We start from the raw sequence: 17501 nt of genomic DNA, 5'->3' as shown, positions 1-17501 counted from the left end.
ATAGTTAGTCACCGTAAAACGTTGTTATACACTCATTTTTTTCTCTCGTTTAATTTGCGTAGAACGTTGAACAAAAATAATCTGACGACGTTGGGCAAGGATCTATTCAATGGCATGAAGAAACTGCGAGTTCTGTAAGTTATTCTCGGTTCATTTTTACCTTTTGTAAATTCGTGTTTTATTTCGCCGGATCCGAACATTCAAACAAGAATCTATTAACGTTAACAGAGAATATGTAACTGCAACTGTTGCCTCTGTTTTCATGATTTCCGGAAGATATTCTCCGCCTACACATACGGTAGTGTCCCCCCCCCCCCCCCCTGGTGGGCAGAAATGGGGAATCATTACACTAGCGAAGGCGTAGGGGCGTGGTTTATATTCCGGGAATCATGAGGCGAACTGGGTTCAGCCCAAAATTATTCGTTCACGTGAATTAAATATATTCTTAATACGAGAGATTTTAGGAACGCTTTTAAGTTGGAATTTCTTCTTGAAAGCGACTGAATTTGTTCGTTTGTTTATTTTATTTTTGATTATAATTTTTTTTCTGCTTCTACTCCGGATTAGATTTCTTGTATGCTTTGAAATTTCACGCGCTGTTTGATTTAGTCGGGGATTTAGTTCAACGATCCCACGGTATTATGGGGAAAAGCCGTAGGTATACACGCTGCATGGGAATTTCGTGTCTTTATTTGCATAAGCAGGCACTTTACTTTAGACCCTGGTCTGGGAAAATAATACTTCGCAAATTCGGTTTAAAAGCTGACTTTTGTACATTGTAATCGATGGTAGAGCTATCTCTTGGTCAAAATTGGAAGCTCTGTTTTCCTGGTTGGCTTACGTCTACTGGGACACGTAGTAGGCATCGTACCAAATATTTTTTATTCGTTATTTTTCCTAAGTTAGAGTAGCCCAAATGGATTATATTTATGGCAATCTCAATCTTCAAAATTCCAATATCGATAATATACTAAAATATTATAATAAAAAATAACCACTATAAACCGGGCGATTTTGACCTTGATAATGGTGACCTCGACCTTCAAATTGGAAAGTCGGGTACCTCTGGCCTTAGAACTATTATAAAATTATAAATTGATGTAGAAAAAATTCCAACAAAACACATAATAATTATATTGCACCGATGTATTAACCACTTTTTAAAAATCTGTACAACGATTACCGGGATAAAAAAAACTGATTACAGCATTTTGTTATGCTAAATCTGTAATAACATCTGTGATAACATTAGTACAGTCAAAGCTATAGTCTTGCATACCAATTACGGTGAGTAATCAGCACCTCGGATTGCACTCACCGCGATGGGGCTATTTCAAGGGTACCCAAGTTTTCAATTGTAAATATCATCATTTGAATGATCGAAACTATTGAAGTTATTTATTTTTTACAAGATCTTAATTAGTATATTTTCGAGGTAAGCTTTTTGAAGGTCGAAACCACCATTTTCTAGGTAAAAATTTACTCGGGCACCAGTGATTCCACTTTGCGGCGAAAAAGGGCGTTTTCGGCGAAAACTGTCTTGGTGAGCACCAGAAATTTTAAAACCGGCGAAAAGGCAAAAAAGCGGCGAAAACCATTGAAAACAGCGAAATTTGCGGCGAAAATATTTTTCGATATTCTCAGTCAGAAAAATAATAAAATCATCTTCTCTGTAGTCCCCCTACTGTGCCCCTAATTGCAACCCATTCAATTTTTTGGCAGATATAAACTTTATCGAAAATGTTTTTATATTGCCTAAATTTAAGATTGAAATAAAGTGAAGAAACATGCAGTGACATTAAAGGAAATTAAGGTAAATCTATGGGGGGAAATTGCGTCGAAAACGGCGGCGAAAATCGACTATAGGACCGGCGAAAACTGGTTAAATTGCCCGTAAAATAGGCGAAAATCTCGACCGCAGAGTGGAAACACTGCCGGGCACCCATGGTCAAATTATTCTACTTTTAAAAGTTCAAAGAAAGATAAAAATTTCCACCCCTTACGATCCCTAATAGGCTAATATCAGCGGGGGAAAAACGTAAATTTCAGTTTATTGCCGGTAGATGGTACTGATTTCATTTACAATCTTCCATTGACGTCATCAGATCCTGATCAGCGGAACACGATCACGCCCTGCATTACGAAATCATTTTTTGAGGGGGAAATTGTTTACTCGTGATTAAGGGTATTCTATTCCGTGGTTTTATCTTCCCCTAAAATCAATTTCCATTCTTAAAATATCCCCTAATAATATTTTAATGATAGATTGGCTCTCCGAACCTTCCATTGATGTATAATTATTTTCTCTTATCCGTGTGTGCTGATAAAAATAAAACCATTGAGATAAAAAAAATTGGGTTTAAGAAAAAAAAATATCCTGACGTAGAAATATCATCTTCAAGTATGTTTTCTTGTAGAATGGCACCCATAAAAATGAAAGATGCAAGAATGATGTTCTTCAATCGGAGAGATCCTGATTTTATCTCTAGCGCGCTACGCCCAAAAATACCTCCGCGATGTAGCTTACACCCATCTAATTAGCTTCCAATTAAAGGCGCGCGGGGGCGCTACGCGTGTCTTTCTTCTCCCTCCCCCTTCGTGACCATGTTCGATAATTGTCTGAGCTCTGATATGGACGCGATATTCTGGCCCTTACCGCGATGCGATTGCACGGCCGCTGACAAACGAGAATGCTACAGGCTCTAAGGCGAAGTGATCCAGCCGGTGTTCCGCGTTAAGTGGGGTTGTCTTGCCCCGAATAATGTTTTAGGGACCCCAGGGAGGATTCGGCTGCTCCGTATATAAAATATCGGCTTTGGTTCTGCCTTTTTATTAGGCTTTTTTATTTCCAGCGTTTGTTTGACTTATAAGATTCGCCGATAGACCAATTAGGGTACCCAGAATGCCGTTGGGGGAATTTTATACCTGTCCTTTTACGTTAGATTTTGCCCTCGCCTACTTTTATGAGAAGAAGGGAGTTGTTGGAATCTGTATCTCCGCTGTTGTGGCTGTTAAGCCCCATTTTCATGCTCGCTGGTAGCGGGTAAAAATCGACAAAATCCGCTTCCGCTACACACTTTTTCACTTTCCGCGTCGATCTGTTTCAAACAGATATTTTAGCTTTATTTTCACGCTTGCGAGTGGCGGATGCGAATTTTGACAATTTTTATCCGCTACCAGCGAGCATGAAAATGGGCCTTGACCCTATTTTACACTTAAGCCAACCCTATATTACTTAACTTGGAATGCTTATCGCGGCAGATTTTCGTCTCGATGTGGCTGACGGTTTTTTTTGACGTCACTATGTTAACTTAACAAACAACAACGTGAGAGGGGAGCGCGCAGATGATATTTTTTTTCTCTCGTAGGCGGGGCCAAAGCCGTCAGAGTGATCTTACCATATGCGATACGGCAGGATAAGCATTCCAAGTAAAAGTATAGATTCCTGTTTAAACCAAGGAGCAACAAACCCAATGAGAACGCGACTAACCTTTAAATATGCTAACGCAGTGTTGTGTATAAATTTCGTTGGACGAACCTTTAACGCTGAGCGTTTTACGGAAAGGGGGAAGACAATTTTAAAATTTTCCCCTTCCGATGGCAGCAGGCGCTAAAGCGTCTAACCAATGAAAAATGTACACAAGAAAATCCACGACTTTTGACGGGTTGCGTTCTCCTTGTGTGTTTGTTGCTCCTTGCTTAAACCAACACTATTTTAAAGCAATTCTTACTAAAAGAGCGATTAGCCCTTTCGGTTTCCATAGAGCCAAGTAACGGTCAAATCGAGCTAAGCTAACAATAACAAATCGTCTAATTATACAGACGAAAATTCTTAGAATTATGAACTTCTATCGTGGTTTTATGTTAATCGAAAGGGCTAATTTGGAACTGCAAACGTTAACCCAAGACAACAATTAGTCGTAATTATAAAGAAACATCTTCTTCTACAGAATATTTCAATTAATTAATAAAGGTATTTTATATTCATATTATCAAGAATGCATTCAAGTTGCTAAGAATATGGAACTGCAGAGATTCTAAGCGTTAGCATCGTATACTTTGTAGAGAAAGTTTTTTGTTTTCGATTTTTCGAAGAACTTTCGCTAAAGATCTTAAAAGAAATATAGTCCTTTTTATAAAGTAAAGTGGCCTTCTTGTTGAAATGTGGCATTTACAAGTCTACGAGGAGCTCGCGAGGAATATAGGTTTTACTAGCGCGCGTGCAACTCGCTCGTGCAAAAGAATAAAAAATGCGTGATATCATAGAGAGGCACTAATTAGGTAGCCATTTTGTTGGTAATCTCATCGAAGCGACAAAACGTACGAAAATTAGATTTACGCTTTAAAATGTTTAAATTATTATCGTTATGGGGCCTAAACAAAACCAGATCAGATTTTAAACCAGGGTTATTAAAATAAAATAGCAAATGATGACAGGAATATCTTCGAAAAGAAGTTGGCAAAGTTGATCAAATTAGGCTTTTGTGGTGATACCTTTTACAATTACCTTCGGTATCGAATAAAATGACAATTTTCGGTCTCTCTTTCTAATTTAACTACTCGAACAATTTTTGATCAGGCAGTTAGCCAAATTTACCGTTAAACGAAGTTCTTAATCATTTTAAAATAATTAATTTCCGCGAACTGACGATTGAAACTGTTAACCCTAGCGTTTTACTAAAACTACACCAGCAAAATGGCGTCATTGTACGGTTCATTCTCGCTCAAAATACATATTTATTCTTGGTACATATATCTATACTTAGAACTAAGCTTATTATATACAGGATGTTTCAAAAGATTATGCAAAAATTGTAAGAAGCTGTATAGTTGAGAAGTATGCTTGTTTTTTCCCCATTTTCCTACGCTGAGTTAAAAGAGCGCCAGAGAGCTTCAAAGTGTGGCCTACTAGCCCCTGGAAGTAGGCTGCAACTAGCAACTCCAAGCAGCAGGGACTTTAAATACTGTTTAAGTTTAACTTTTTACGCTGGTTACCTCGATTTGTTTACAAATTCTTTTTTTACCTATCACACGAACCCAAACCTTAATTTTCGCATTTCCCCGCTGCTTGGTTTTGCGCTTGTTGCAGCCTACTCTGGTGCTCTTTTAACTCATCGTAGGAAAATGGAGAAAAAACAGGCATACTTCTCAACTCACCCCTACAACTCCTTAAAATTTCTGCATAATCTTTTGAAACACCCTGTATCTCTTAAGAAAGAATTGTCTATTCTTTGCTACAAAATGTAACTTCTCAGGTTAGATTCTGTTTTCAACTGTTGGTATTTATATATGGTTAATCTATATATGGTAAATTTATATATGGTTAATTTACATATGGTTAATTTATTATGTTTAATTTATATATGGTTAATTTATATATGGTTAATTTATATATGGTTAATTTATATATGGTTAATTTATATGGTTAATTTATATATGGTTAATTTATATATGGTTAATTTATATATGGTTAATTTATATATGGTTAATTTATATATGGTTAATTTATATATGGTTAATTTATATATGGGATAATTCGACCGTGATACTCTCGGGTAGCCTTAAATATAAATAAATAAATAAATAAATAAATACAGCCTTGGTTTTATGCAATCAAAAGGATGCGCATTAAGTGAGTCGTTGATATAGCGACGCGCGCAACTTGTTATTTTCTCGATCTTATTACGTGGCTCTTACTTTTGACTGTTCCACCCCTGCCTTTAATTTAAGTGACTTTTTATGTTATATAGCGGTGTGTATTCACTCCCCTCGCGCCTTTTCCTTAAGCCTCGTCTTCCTAGTTATTTTTTATTATCTCAGGACCATTAATGCCAAACTTAATTATGAATTATATTGGTCTTTTTACCGGCGCTCGCTGTTTATCTTCGAAATCCCCATCTTGTCTATAGAGTCTTATAAACGGCTAAATTCGAATACGTTTGTTGACTTAAATTAGACGTGGCAATCTCTTTGAGAGCGAGCGAGGCTTAAAGGGAAAATAGGCCTTGGTTGAATTTTAATCCTTATCGTCAGCGTTTCCGTATCGGCTTGAATGTACTCATTTCAATCTTGAATATAGAACTGATTTAGCCTTTAGGTAGTTGGCTTTCAGTCGCAAGGATGAGGAGGGTTTTCGTTATTGCTTTGATGGTCAACGTTTTGAAACTTGACTAGATTAATTGCCAAGGCTTAGCGATATATTTATTTCGTAAATTTTAATTTATTTTTGTTTGAACGAAAATAGGTAAAAATATTAACTGCAAATGCCTTTATTTATGATTATTTACTGATTTTGTAAGAGTTAACTCTTGCCCTGATAACCGTCGTCTTCTCACTATGTAATATTCATATTATCGAAATAGCAAACATAAATATTTTTGACAGGCTAAACCTAATTACTAAATTTCATACAAGATTCTGTATGGCATTAACAGATGACAATTGAAAACAAGTAATTTCATTGGAGGACCTCAAAACGTTAGCCCTCTTGTGGATAATTGCTGTACTATTGTGACCCACAGAAATTAAACATCAATTAATTTTTTGGTGAAGAGGTGTGAACAGCGTAGGTACCGTTACAAAATATTGGTACATGACCAACTAATTTGGCACCAATAAAGTTTCATAGTCTGAACGGTACTCCAATTAAAATCTAATAATTTCGTAAACTTTCTTTTGATTGAATGCAACTAAATGATAATATTAATATTAAATATTTGTATTTATGTAATTTGACATATTTTGTAGTACCAGATATATTAAGAATTACTAATATTTTTTTTTTTCAAAAAATGTCGCACAATTGTCTTTTTGGTGCGAAAATGTTCACTGGTACAAACAGTCCGTTAATAATTATTATTGTCAAATTCTTAAAAAAAAATGAAACAAACTAATAAGTTATTAAATTTTGATTTTTGTTTCTAATGAATTTTTTCGTTACAGACGGATTTCTGATAACCCGTTTAGCTGTGATTGCCAACTGTCGTGGCTAGCTGGCTGGCTGCGACTCAACAACCGTTTGGGTCTCTTCTCTAAATGTCACTTACCCTTCTACCTCCGGAACAAGGAAATTGCCGAACTCAGCGAGAACGAATTCAAATGCACCGGTGAGTTCATTTCGTTATTATTGAAAGTAGAATTATAGAAATTCACTCTAGGATGTTCGTTTTCTTCGCCAATGACGTCACCGAACTATTTGAAAAGAAATAAAACCGCGTGATTGTAAAGGCAAAAAACACTTTAAAAAAGTTATAAAACGAAAACCTTTATTTCTCGTCGCGGTGTCGCAAAATGGCGACTTAGTAAATTCGTGAACTGCACTGAAAAATGTCAGCTCAATCTGCTAAAAAATAGTTTTGTCTTTAACTTAAAGGGGAACGGCCAAGCTTTTCCAAATATCACCTTATTCGCGTATCAAAAGATCAGCAAGACGGTCAATATACTTACACGTACCTTATTTTGAATAGGCGCTAGTATAAAGTCGGATATGCTTGCTGAACTTGTTAAAATGGGACGACGAAATAGTACAGTTAAAGCCTATGGATGAATTCATAGGCTGTTTGGTGGGGAAGCTAATGGAAGCATAGTGGAAGGTAGTCTTTCCCATCAAAACAAGAAGGCCATTTTACTTTATAAAATCGCCTATTGAAAAAATAGTTTTTGGCCTAAAAATTTTAAACGCAAAACAACGCCAAGTATTTGGGTTTGAATTTTCGCCGCCATCTTAAGGTGTATCGCAGGCGCCAGCAGCACCTTAGTGAGCAATTTGCGAACTACCCTAACTTTTAAAATCGCGCTTAGGTCTCATATAACTGGAACGCGCAGCGCGTGCAAAACAAATCTTTCGCGTCTTCAGCAGCGCGCGTTTTTATGTTGTTTTTCTATCTCACCGATTTCTCACCAGGTGTCGCGGCGGACGCGCGCTTTTCAATTTCCGAAATTTCTTTATTTTATTAAATATTAACCACTTAATATTTTTTGTTGCGGTTTTCCCCATAAATTGTTTTTAACGGGTTATAGGGCTATCTAACTGGTTAAAGTTTGACCGTTCCCCTTAAATGTTGACGTTATTGGCCGTTTCATCTTTGTCTATAAAATTACATCGGTACGTTGTCAAACTGCGCGTGTTAATTTGATGCCAGTTCTGTTGATAAGGTAACAACGTCTTAATAAAGTTAGCAATATCAATGTACATGTTGTAAGGTTACCTTTCTTGGAGCCCCGTAAGACTAGTCTCCTCGTAAATTGAATCGCGGTGGAGCCGATTCCGCCTCCAATTGCTGTCTCCGAATTGCGCGGGTGACAGCAAATCCTGCCAGCTATCAAATTGCGATTTTAATCCCAGCTTGACCAGCAGCCCGCGCAGTGTCGCGGCCATCTGTTATAAAGCCGTTCCCAAGAAGACGGGATTAAAGCCGGGTCATTCTCGGACATTCCCAATTGATCCCTCGCGGGTCAATACTCAATTTGATCCCTCGGAACTTATATATTACCGGCGAAGTCGGCTTTGACACCCTAGGCCTGCTTCCGCTTTATTTTCTCTGTCCCGGTAAGCTTCGTACTAATCCTTTTTTCGTCCGCTAACCTCGCTTTTCGGACAACTCGTTATAATCTTGCCCTCGTCGCAAATACCGGATTAAAACGTGACCTCTCACTATATCTTACTTCAGCGCCGTACCCACGCGGGAAATTAGAGGGCTGGGTTGGGGATATACGGCGCGGGAGCCTAGTTTGAGAAGTTCGACCCTGAGGTCCGGGATGAACCCGCTTTGAAACCTGTTTTTAAAGCCAAACGTACTATACTACTAAGGCCAAATGTTACAATGTAATGATTTACACACCCCTCAAGTGGAAAAATTGCCCACCAAACTTTGGGGACTATAGGCATATAGATTTAATATATTTTGTCTAATATATTGCGTATTTCAGGTGATATTTTTCATTAAAATAGGATAGATTTGAATAAATTTCCCGAATAATTTGATGCAAAATTAATTATAATTCTAAACTAATGTCGTAACGTGGATAATAAAATTTCTTATGGATTTTACTTAATGTGTTGGTTGCACGAAAAGTCGATAGTAATATAATCGAACGAATGAGGGCTTGTTTTGAAGCCCTGGACGTTGTCTTTCCAAAAATGGCATTGTCGAAACAAATTTCCAAGCCTAAGCGTACTAATTTTGGGTCCGAAACTGACCTTTTTCGCTCTAAAAATCTAGAAATTTTGCGCGAATTTTTCTCCTCCGTAGCACGAGCAAATCGAAGCGGTAGGTATATTTCTCAAGTAGAAGGAACTGAATTGTAGGGAATCTGTTTACTCGTAGAATTTTTCAAACCCGAGATTTTTAATCATATTAGCCTTATTATCGAAATTGAAAATATTTATTTACGGACGCGCTTTTTTATGGAAAATAAAATAATAAAAGTTTTACAAGGCTTGCTTCGGTTTCATATTTTTCTACTACGTAGCCTTTTGTTTAGGATTTAGCTATATTATCCCTTTTAATTATGGACTAATCTACTTTTTCGCGTATTTTATCATTCTTGTGTATTCAATTACTACAGCGTAGAATTTTTCCTGGGTGTTAAATCAACCCGCTTTTAATCCCAGATGTAAAGAAATTCGCCGAAAACCTCGATTTCCACCATTTTGACTTCTTTTTATAATAATTCAAAGACCGCTTAACCGATTTTTATGAAATTTTCTGTACTTACTATAAAATATTTACTCTTTCTAATGAATCATCAATTATCCATAGCTAAAATTTCGCGCAGCCAACACTTTAAGCTTCATTATGGATTTTATATCTTCGACGCCTCAATCTGAAGCTTTGAAAGTTATCATTCTTAAATAAAAATATTAATTTGACGTGCTTCTTCTTTTAAAGTACTTAGTTATGAATTTAACTATTTAATTATTCTAAATTAGCGAAATAGTTTTTAGAAGTATTCTGACAAAGGAAAGAAATTAAAACCAAGTCCTCGATAGATGGCGTTACGGTTTCAATTCGAATTGTTATTTTCAGTCTGGCCTAAATAGACTACTTCTTGATTCTGTAAACGAATTGATTCGTAGTCCTCAGTTACCTAAAAATGTTCTTGATAAATTTTGCCCTCGAGGCATTCAGAATTATTTAATTTTATCCTCTTTAAAGATAATTTCAACGTCAGAAATAATTCTCGTGGGATTAATTTATGGGATGAGTTCGACCTAATTTTTAGCTTTTAAGACGTATTTTCGAATTTCTGTTTGAAAATTGGTGATCGTAAATTCGCGAACGAAAGAGCCTAATGGCTGATCCAGTTTATGCAAAGGCTTGTTTAGTTTTCAAGTAGCCGCTAAGTGCGTCGTAATTGATTTTTTCAAGTGAAATTTTCAGTGTTTTTCTAATTGATAAAATGCTTGAAAGTTAAACTAATTTATGTACAATTTTTCTTTCTTAAATTATACTACTTAGTTCTTAAATACTAAGTAATCTTTCGTAAATTATACTTCAAATAAAATACAAAATACTTGGTGAGAAAAGTGTTTTTCATATAGAATAATAAATATTCTTTGAAGAAAAGAGATAATATTTCAATTATAAATCCAAATACTCTTTGAGGAAAGTATCTTTCAAAAATACAAAATACTCTTTGAGTAAAATATGTTTAAAATAAAGTACAAAATACCCTTTCAGTAAATAATGTTTCAAATAAAATATAAATTTTTCAAAGAGTAATTAGTATTTCGATATAAACGTTTATTTAAAATAAAATAATGAACATTTTTCGATAAACGTTTATTTCAAATAAAATAATGAACATTTTTCGATAAACGTTTATTTCAAATAAAATAATGAAAATTTTTCGATAAACGTTTATTTCAAATAAAATAATGAAATTTTTTCGATAAACGTTTATTTAAAATAAAATAATGAACATTTTTCGATAAACGTTTATTTCAAATAAAATAATGAAATTTTTTCGATAAACGTTTATTTAAAATAAAATAATGAACATTTTTCGATAAACGTTTATTTAAAATAAAATAATGAACATTTTTCGATAAACGTTTATTTAAAATAAAAAATAAGTACTATTTGAGGAAAGTATATTTCAAATAAAATAATAGATAACCTTTGGGGAAAGTATAATGCAAATAAAATAATAGATAACCTTTGGGGAAAGTCTATTTCAAATAAAATAATAGATAATCTTTGAGTGAAGTATATTTCCAAATAAATAATAAATTCTTTTGAGGAAAGGATATTTCAAATAAAAAAATAGATACTCTTTGAGGAAAATACATTTCAAATAAAATAATAGATACTCTTTGAGGAAAGTACATTTCAAATAAAATAATAGATAATCTTTGAGTTAAGTATATTTCAAATAAAATAATAGATACTCTTTGAGGGAAGTATATTTCAAATAAAATAATAGCTACTCTTTGAGGTAAGTATATTTCAAATAAAATAATAGATACTCTTTGAGGAAAGTATATTTCAAATAAAATAATAGATACTCTTTGAGGTAAGTATATTTCAAATAAAATAATAGATACTCCGAGGAAAGTATATTTCAAATAAAATAATAGATACTCTTTGAGGTAAGTATATTTCAAATAAAATAATAGATACTCCGAGGAAAGTATATTTCAAATAAAATAATAGATACTCTTGAGGAAAGGATATTTCAAGCAAAATACTTAGAACATTCTTTCAAATTTATAATATTTCCTAGAAAGCGTAGGCCTCGGTTTCAAAACAGGAGTAATGGAATTCTATTTAATTTCCCAGTGGACCCGCAGTTTCATTCCATTGATTTGGGGAGGTTTCTATCATTGACTTAAACTCAGATCCCCCATTGCGTATAGAAGCTGCTATCGAAAGGATTTGTTCTTCTTCCTTAATACCGCGGCATCAACTCCGAGAAAGCCTTTTCTTTTAATGACGTACGATGACAACGCCATCTGTTTTCTTCTCTTCTCTCTATTTATATATATACGCATCTTTGCTATACACCCCCCTCCCCCTCTATTTCTTTAAATCCTTTGCCGTTAAGTTTCCTTTTAGGGGCCAAAGAGAAACAGTTGAGTTAACTCTTTCGCTATAATTCTCTCTCTCTCTGAGAAGAGAGATTTAACTCCGGTATCTGCGAGTGACATCGTCTTAGGAAACCAAGAACACGCAAATATATATTCTCTCTCTGGAAGTTCTTCTTAAACGATCTTCGTGGGAGCTTTAACTCCTTTTCAAGAACGGCTGTTTCTCTCTCCGCGCAAATGTACGACGGTTAATATGCTTTTTTCTAGCTATTAAATTCCTCAAATATGGTGTATCTTTATTTAGGATCATTACGAGTTTGAAAATAGTTTTATAATAGAGTTGACGAAATTTTATTTTAGTTTGTAATTAGAAGTATTTAATATGTCTGTTACTAGAGAAGTATTAATTTGCCTATCCCGTTAATGCTCTTCGATAACTGTGATGCGGTGTATTCTTTCAACGGTTTTGTCACGAATATCGCACCCATGGAAAACTGCTTCAAACTCGCGAAGGTAATAATAATAATAATAATAATAATCAGCTCGGCTAATACCCAAGGCACCACCTTGGGCCCAAGTCATCTACCGACTTTTAATGCCTTTAAACAGGTGGCCGGGTTACAATACGTAGGAAGGTGGTGGCAAGCCCTTCATGCCACGCGAGCCAACAGCTCCCTACACTTACTATTACCGTTAACCTCAGCAAGTTTTTATGGGAAGGGGAAACCGAAGATCTCGCGGGAAAACCTCTTTAAAGATAAACATTTATTTCGTAACTTTAAAGCAGTTTTCAATGGGTACGCTAAGCCGCGGAAGCTTACACCGAATCACGGCTCAAAATGAACGGCATGTATTACTCCGCCTGACGATGCATAATTTCAACGTTACTATTATCATAAGTAACAAAACCAATAAGTATGACACTTCGTATTGTTTTAATGCTAATTTCCTGACCGAACCTTTTTACTACACTGACATTCTCGTCGAACTCCGACTTGGACTCGCACTCGAACTGAGTAGCGTGTTATCGTCCTTGGTAGTAGTATATTTTGCCTCAGGCATATTTAGAAACTAGGGGGCTCTGTGCTAAGAATTAAACCTAGATTGCGCAATACCTCTGAAAATCAGTTCGTTAATAATTTTTCCTAATTGACATACTTATTGTTATTATGTTACTTATGGTCTTATTCATAAGCCATATGTTTTCAATGTCATAGTTTTAAAAGGTCACTATGATAACGCGAGCATAGTGAGCTGGATACTTTTATCCCAAAGAGACGTGTATTTAATTGAATGATGACGAAGGCTACCCAAATAGAGCATCGCTAGCGTGGCTCCATCTGGTAGCAATCAGGCGCCTATTGACCATTTGTTAAGTGACCTACGGGTCCGATGAGATCATTCCTACATTAAACCCCCTTCCGGGTACGCTTCGGATACAATGAACGTAACCCGCACCCTCAGTCACGCTATAGCCTGGCTTATCCCCGTTCCTTGCTTAATATCAGGTGACGCCGGTAGCTACGGACTCGGGATGATATTGGCGGGCCCCCTAATATTTACAAAGTGCAGTTGGTTGCGCCGAACCCCCGCATTGTATTCCACTTACGTCCTTCCTTCCCCCTGGCGGCAAACTGGATTAAAAGCCTCCTTATATCCCGAAGGTGGTTCGAATTTGAGCGTCGCTGCGGTGGTGCTGGTGGTGGTGGTGACGCTGGTTAACGTACAATCGTACGGGCACCTTGGGTGAAGCGGCGATAGAAAGAGAACAGCCCCCAGTAGCGCCCCCCGGTGGCTGGTTCCAGACATACCAGTCCGAATGGCCGAGACATACCAGTCCGTTTCATAATGCAATAATAGAGATAGGCGCTGCGAGATTTCATTGTGCGTCCCGCGATTGAAGTGATGATTTTGTTGAATTGGCGGAGTTTGCGGAGACCGCCGTTAGGGGGCTTCTCTACCCCCGAAAAATCAAGCTCCTTGTGTATTTTTCGCTTTTTTATAACTCCCTCTCTCGTGACGGTTTTACTTGTATGTTCCCGCATCGTTTCGCCCCTCGCGACACGGTCCTATCCCCAAAATGTTCGACAATAAAATTTGAGCATACCCTGATTGTTCGATTTGCCCTGAAAATAGGGTCCTTTGAGCTCTCTTTTTAACCCTTTGTTTACTCGCTGCTATTTCATAAATATTCAATTTTGAGTATTCCGTTATAAAATGGTTGTACTTTTATTTTCTGAAATGATTTTTTTATAATATATTTAAAGCGATTTTGCATCTGTCCAACATCTGTTGAAAACAGGGTATTATTTTTTCATTCCCAAACAAAACGTTACGCCTTAATGCTTAATTGATGGTCGGCTCTTATTGGAACTACTCAAATAGTGTTATGTGTAATGCTTTTTCTGAAAGACTATTAGACCAAAGGGGCTATTCACAAATTACGTAACGCAGAAAAACCACATTTTGGCCTCCCCCCTCCCCCTCGTAACAAAAAGTAACAAATGTAAAAACCCCTCTTCTTAAATTACGTAACAAATATCGACCCCCCTTATATTATTATAGTACGAAACAACTAATATTCTGGTAATAAAGTACAATAAGACCAGGTACTAATCGTTCTCGCACCTTTGTCCATCCCGAGCGTGGGAAAATAGGCGAAACTGTAGATCAAGGTCGTATGAAATTCTTTTAAACTTGGGTAAACCAATGAAAATGCTTATGTTTTTAATAATTGCGACTGTTTCTGAAAGTGATGAAAATTTTATTCTACGATATTAAAAATAAGATGTGTTACGTAACATTTTAGTGAACCCCCCCCCACGTAACAATTCGTAACGCTTGCACAAACCCCTCCCCCCCCCTACCGCGTTACGTAATTTGTGAACAGCCCCAAAGTGATTAAACCATAAATAACTAAACAAACGTAAGTATGACACTAAATGATCTTAATTAATGTTAATTTGTCCATATAATAGTTGCTTGACTATTTGCGAAACAGACTATTAAAAATCCATTTCCGTCAGGAAAATTTGAAGTGTCTTACTTACGCTTACTATATTACTTATGATGAAATTTAGCCTACATACAGAACTAACAAAGCCTCCTTGTTGTAATTAGTGGCGTACCTGTAAGTTTAACGGAAAACACCTTTCGCTTGAAAATTAACGACGGGATTCCGTCCGTAATGGGACATTTGATGGTTGGTCTTCCTCTCAATACAATTTAGAACGCAACTACAGGCCCACCGATTGGTTTCTAATAGCCTACTCTTTTATAGTCACGTTTGGTCACGTCGCCTCGACTGTACCCTCGTTCGAACGATCCACTTTAAACCGGAAGTAACGGTTAAATTGTTCAATTTCGTGTACCTGAAAACCTTTTTAAGAAAATAGCGGTGTTAAAGCAGCATTTCACGGCGTTAATTTGGAATGTCCCTTCGCCTTTGATCTGTTAAACACTTCCCATTCCACCTTGCAAAGCGAAGTTTTCGGCGCGCATAGCTCAGAGACTTTGTTTTATAACTTTGTTTACCTGCCCGCCATTTTACCCCCGGAACACTAGCTCCCTCTATGGTCGTTTCAGTCGTCGCTTTCTCGCGAATGGGATATTTCCGACCCTTTTCGGAAAGGTATAAGGCCCCTTCGCGTTACTCTTTGTCGGCTGACTGGTTCCCAATAAAGCGATTGTGGCTCCACCAAGCGTAAGAAGAAACGACGTTTCTCTCTCTCTCTCCTTGATTCTAGATGGCGCTTCGAAAGTTAACTCGCTTTTAATCTGCTCTAGCGGAAGAAGAGCGTAGAGTTTTATTTTCAAAATTTCCTTTTTTTAAACTTTCTATTTTAGCTCCAAAATTGTTATCTAAATGGAATTGAAATCGCTAATGAGCTAGGGACATTTTATTCCATTAATTCTGAACTACCGCCCCCCTTCAAGTCCTGCCCCCCCCCCTCCGTTTTTGGTAATTACCGCCTATTAATTAGATCGTGGCGCGAACCTACGATTTTATCGAGAATGAGGATTCTTTATCTCGTTCTCTCTTTATTTATGTTCACTTTTAATTAAATAATTGTGTTAACCGCTCGCTATTTAAACGTTTCGAAGCAAGCGCTTATTTAGGCTAGTGAGAACGTACGAGTCTACCTCGTGGCAAGTCCGCTAGTATGATCTACTACTTAAGCTCCACCTCTCAAACGGAAATGCTCTATTTTCTCAATTGCATTGCCCCATCTATTGTCGGTCTTACGAACTATTTCGTTTATCTTTCGAGAAAACGAGTATAATTCAACTTTAATAAAAGCTCAATTTAACGATTACATTTTTGATAAAAAGAAAAAATGTAGGGATAATTGTGCCCACAAAAACATTTTAAAAATTAAGTCGTCTACAGATGGCGTTACTGTTTCCATTTGAATTTAAATTTCCAGTTGGTATTAACTATTTACTTACTTTAACGTTTAATGAAATTATTGAACATTTTCAGTAAGAACGTATTTAGAGTATTAAGAACTTACGACTCTACCTTGCTAGAGCCGATAGTATGATCCACCTCTCAAACGGAAATGCTCTATTTTCTCAATTGCATTACGCCATCTATAGTATTGGTCTTACGAACTATTTCTTTTATCTTTCGAGAAAACGAGTATAATTAGTTACGGAAAGATAAATTCCATTTTAATAAAAGCTCAATTTAACGATAACATTTTTTTATTTCAGGTGTTGAAGATTTAAACCAACAAGATGGCTGCCAAATGGAACCGGTCTGTCCGTACCCTTGTTCTTGTTACGAAGGCGTGGTGGATTGTAGAGACAAAGGAATTACCAAAATACCGGATCATATTCCCGAAACGATTACCGAGCTGTAAGTACCCACTACTTTTTATTGTTAACATTGCGACGGCTTTGGTGCCATGGACGAAAAATTAACTCTTTGAGATTCTATAAGAAAATCGGGGTGAACGTAAGATTCACTATTTGAGATTCTACGGCGGTTTTGGCGTGGATGTAAAACCAAATATATGAAACTTTTGACGGTTTGAGAATAAGTGTAAAAGCAACTATTTAAGAGTATGCAAAGGATTTGGGGTGAGCGTATAAAAGCAACTAGTTGGAGATTCTTTGAAGACTTGAAGGTGAGAGTAAGACCAACTATTTGAGATTCTGCGTAAAACCAACTGTTTGATATTTACGAAATCTTGAATATAAGCGGACAGCCAACAATTTTAGATTCAACAAATGATTCGGGGTTAGTGTAATTCCAACTATTTGGCATTCTACGAAGACTTAGAATTGAAAGTAAGACCAACTATTTCTGCGAAGGCTTCTTGGTGAGCGCAATATCAATTATTTAAAATTCTAAAACCAACTCTTTGAAATTCACGACGGATTTAGGGTAAACTGAAAACCAACTAGAATTCGGGGTGATGGTAAAACCAACTATTTGAGGTTCCCGCGGTATCTCAATTCCTTT

The 17501-nt window shown here is 36.3% G+C and overlaps 1 protein-coding gene across 4 annotated transcripts in view; it reads left to right on the top strand.

Annotated features, from left to right (window-relative positions):
- The window catches only part of sli (slit guidance ligand), a 214907-nt gene that overhangs the window by 126297 nt on the left and 71109 nt on the right, over positions 1-17501 (top strand). For all 4 annotated transcript variants that reach the window (XM_090173981.1, XM_090173980.1, XM_090173982.1 and 1 more), the window contains exons 7-9: positions 63-134; positions 6943-7106; positions 16748-16892. In XM_090173981.1, the coding sequence (XP_090030107.1) occupies positions 63-134; positions 6943-7106; positions 16748-16892 (381 nt within the window). The remainder of the gene's footprint in view (positions 1-62; positions 135-6942; positions 7107-16747; positions 16893-17501) is intronic.

This window comes from Leiobunum rupestre, chromosome 4, assembly GCF_980474605.1.
Source record: "Leiobunum rupestre chromosome 4, qqLeiRupe1.1.hap1, whole genome shotgun sequence".
Classification (NCBI taxonomy): domain Eukaryota; kingdom Metazoa; phylum Arthropoda; class Arachnida; order Opiliones; family Sclerosomatidae; genus Leiobunum; species Leiobunum rupestre.
Note: the sequence above shows the minus strand (reverse complement) of the source record. Positions and strands in the feature narration are given on the sequence as shown.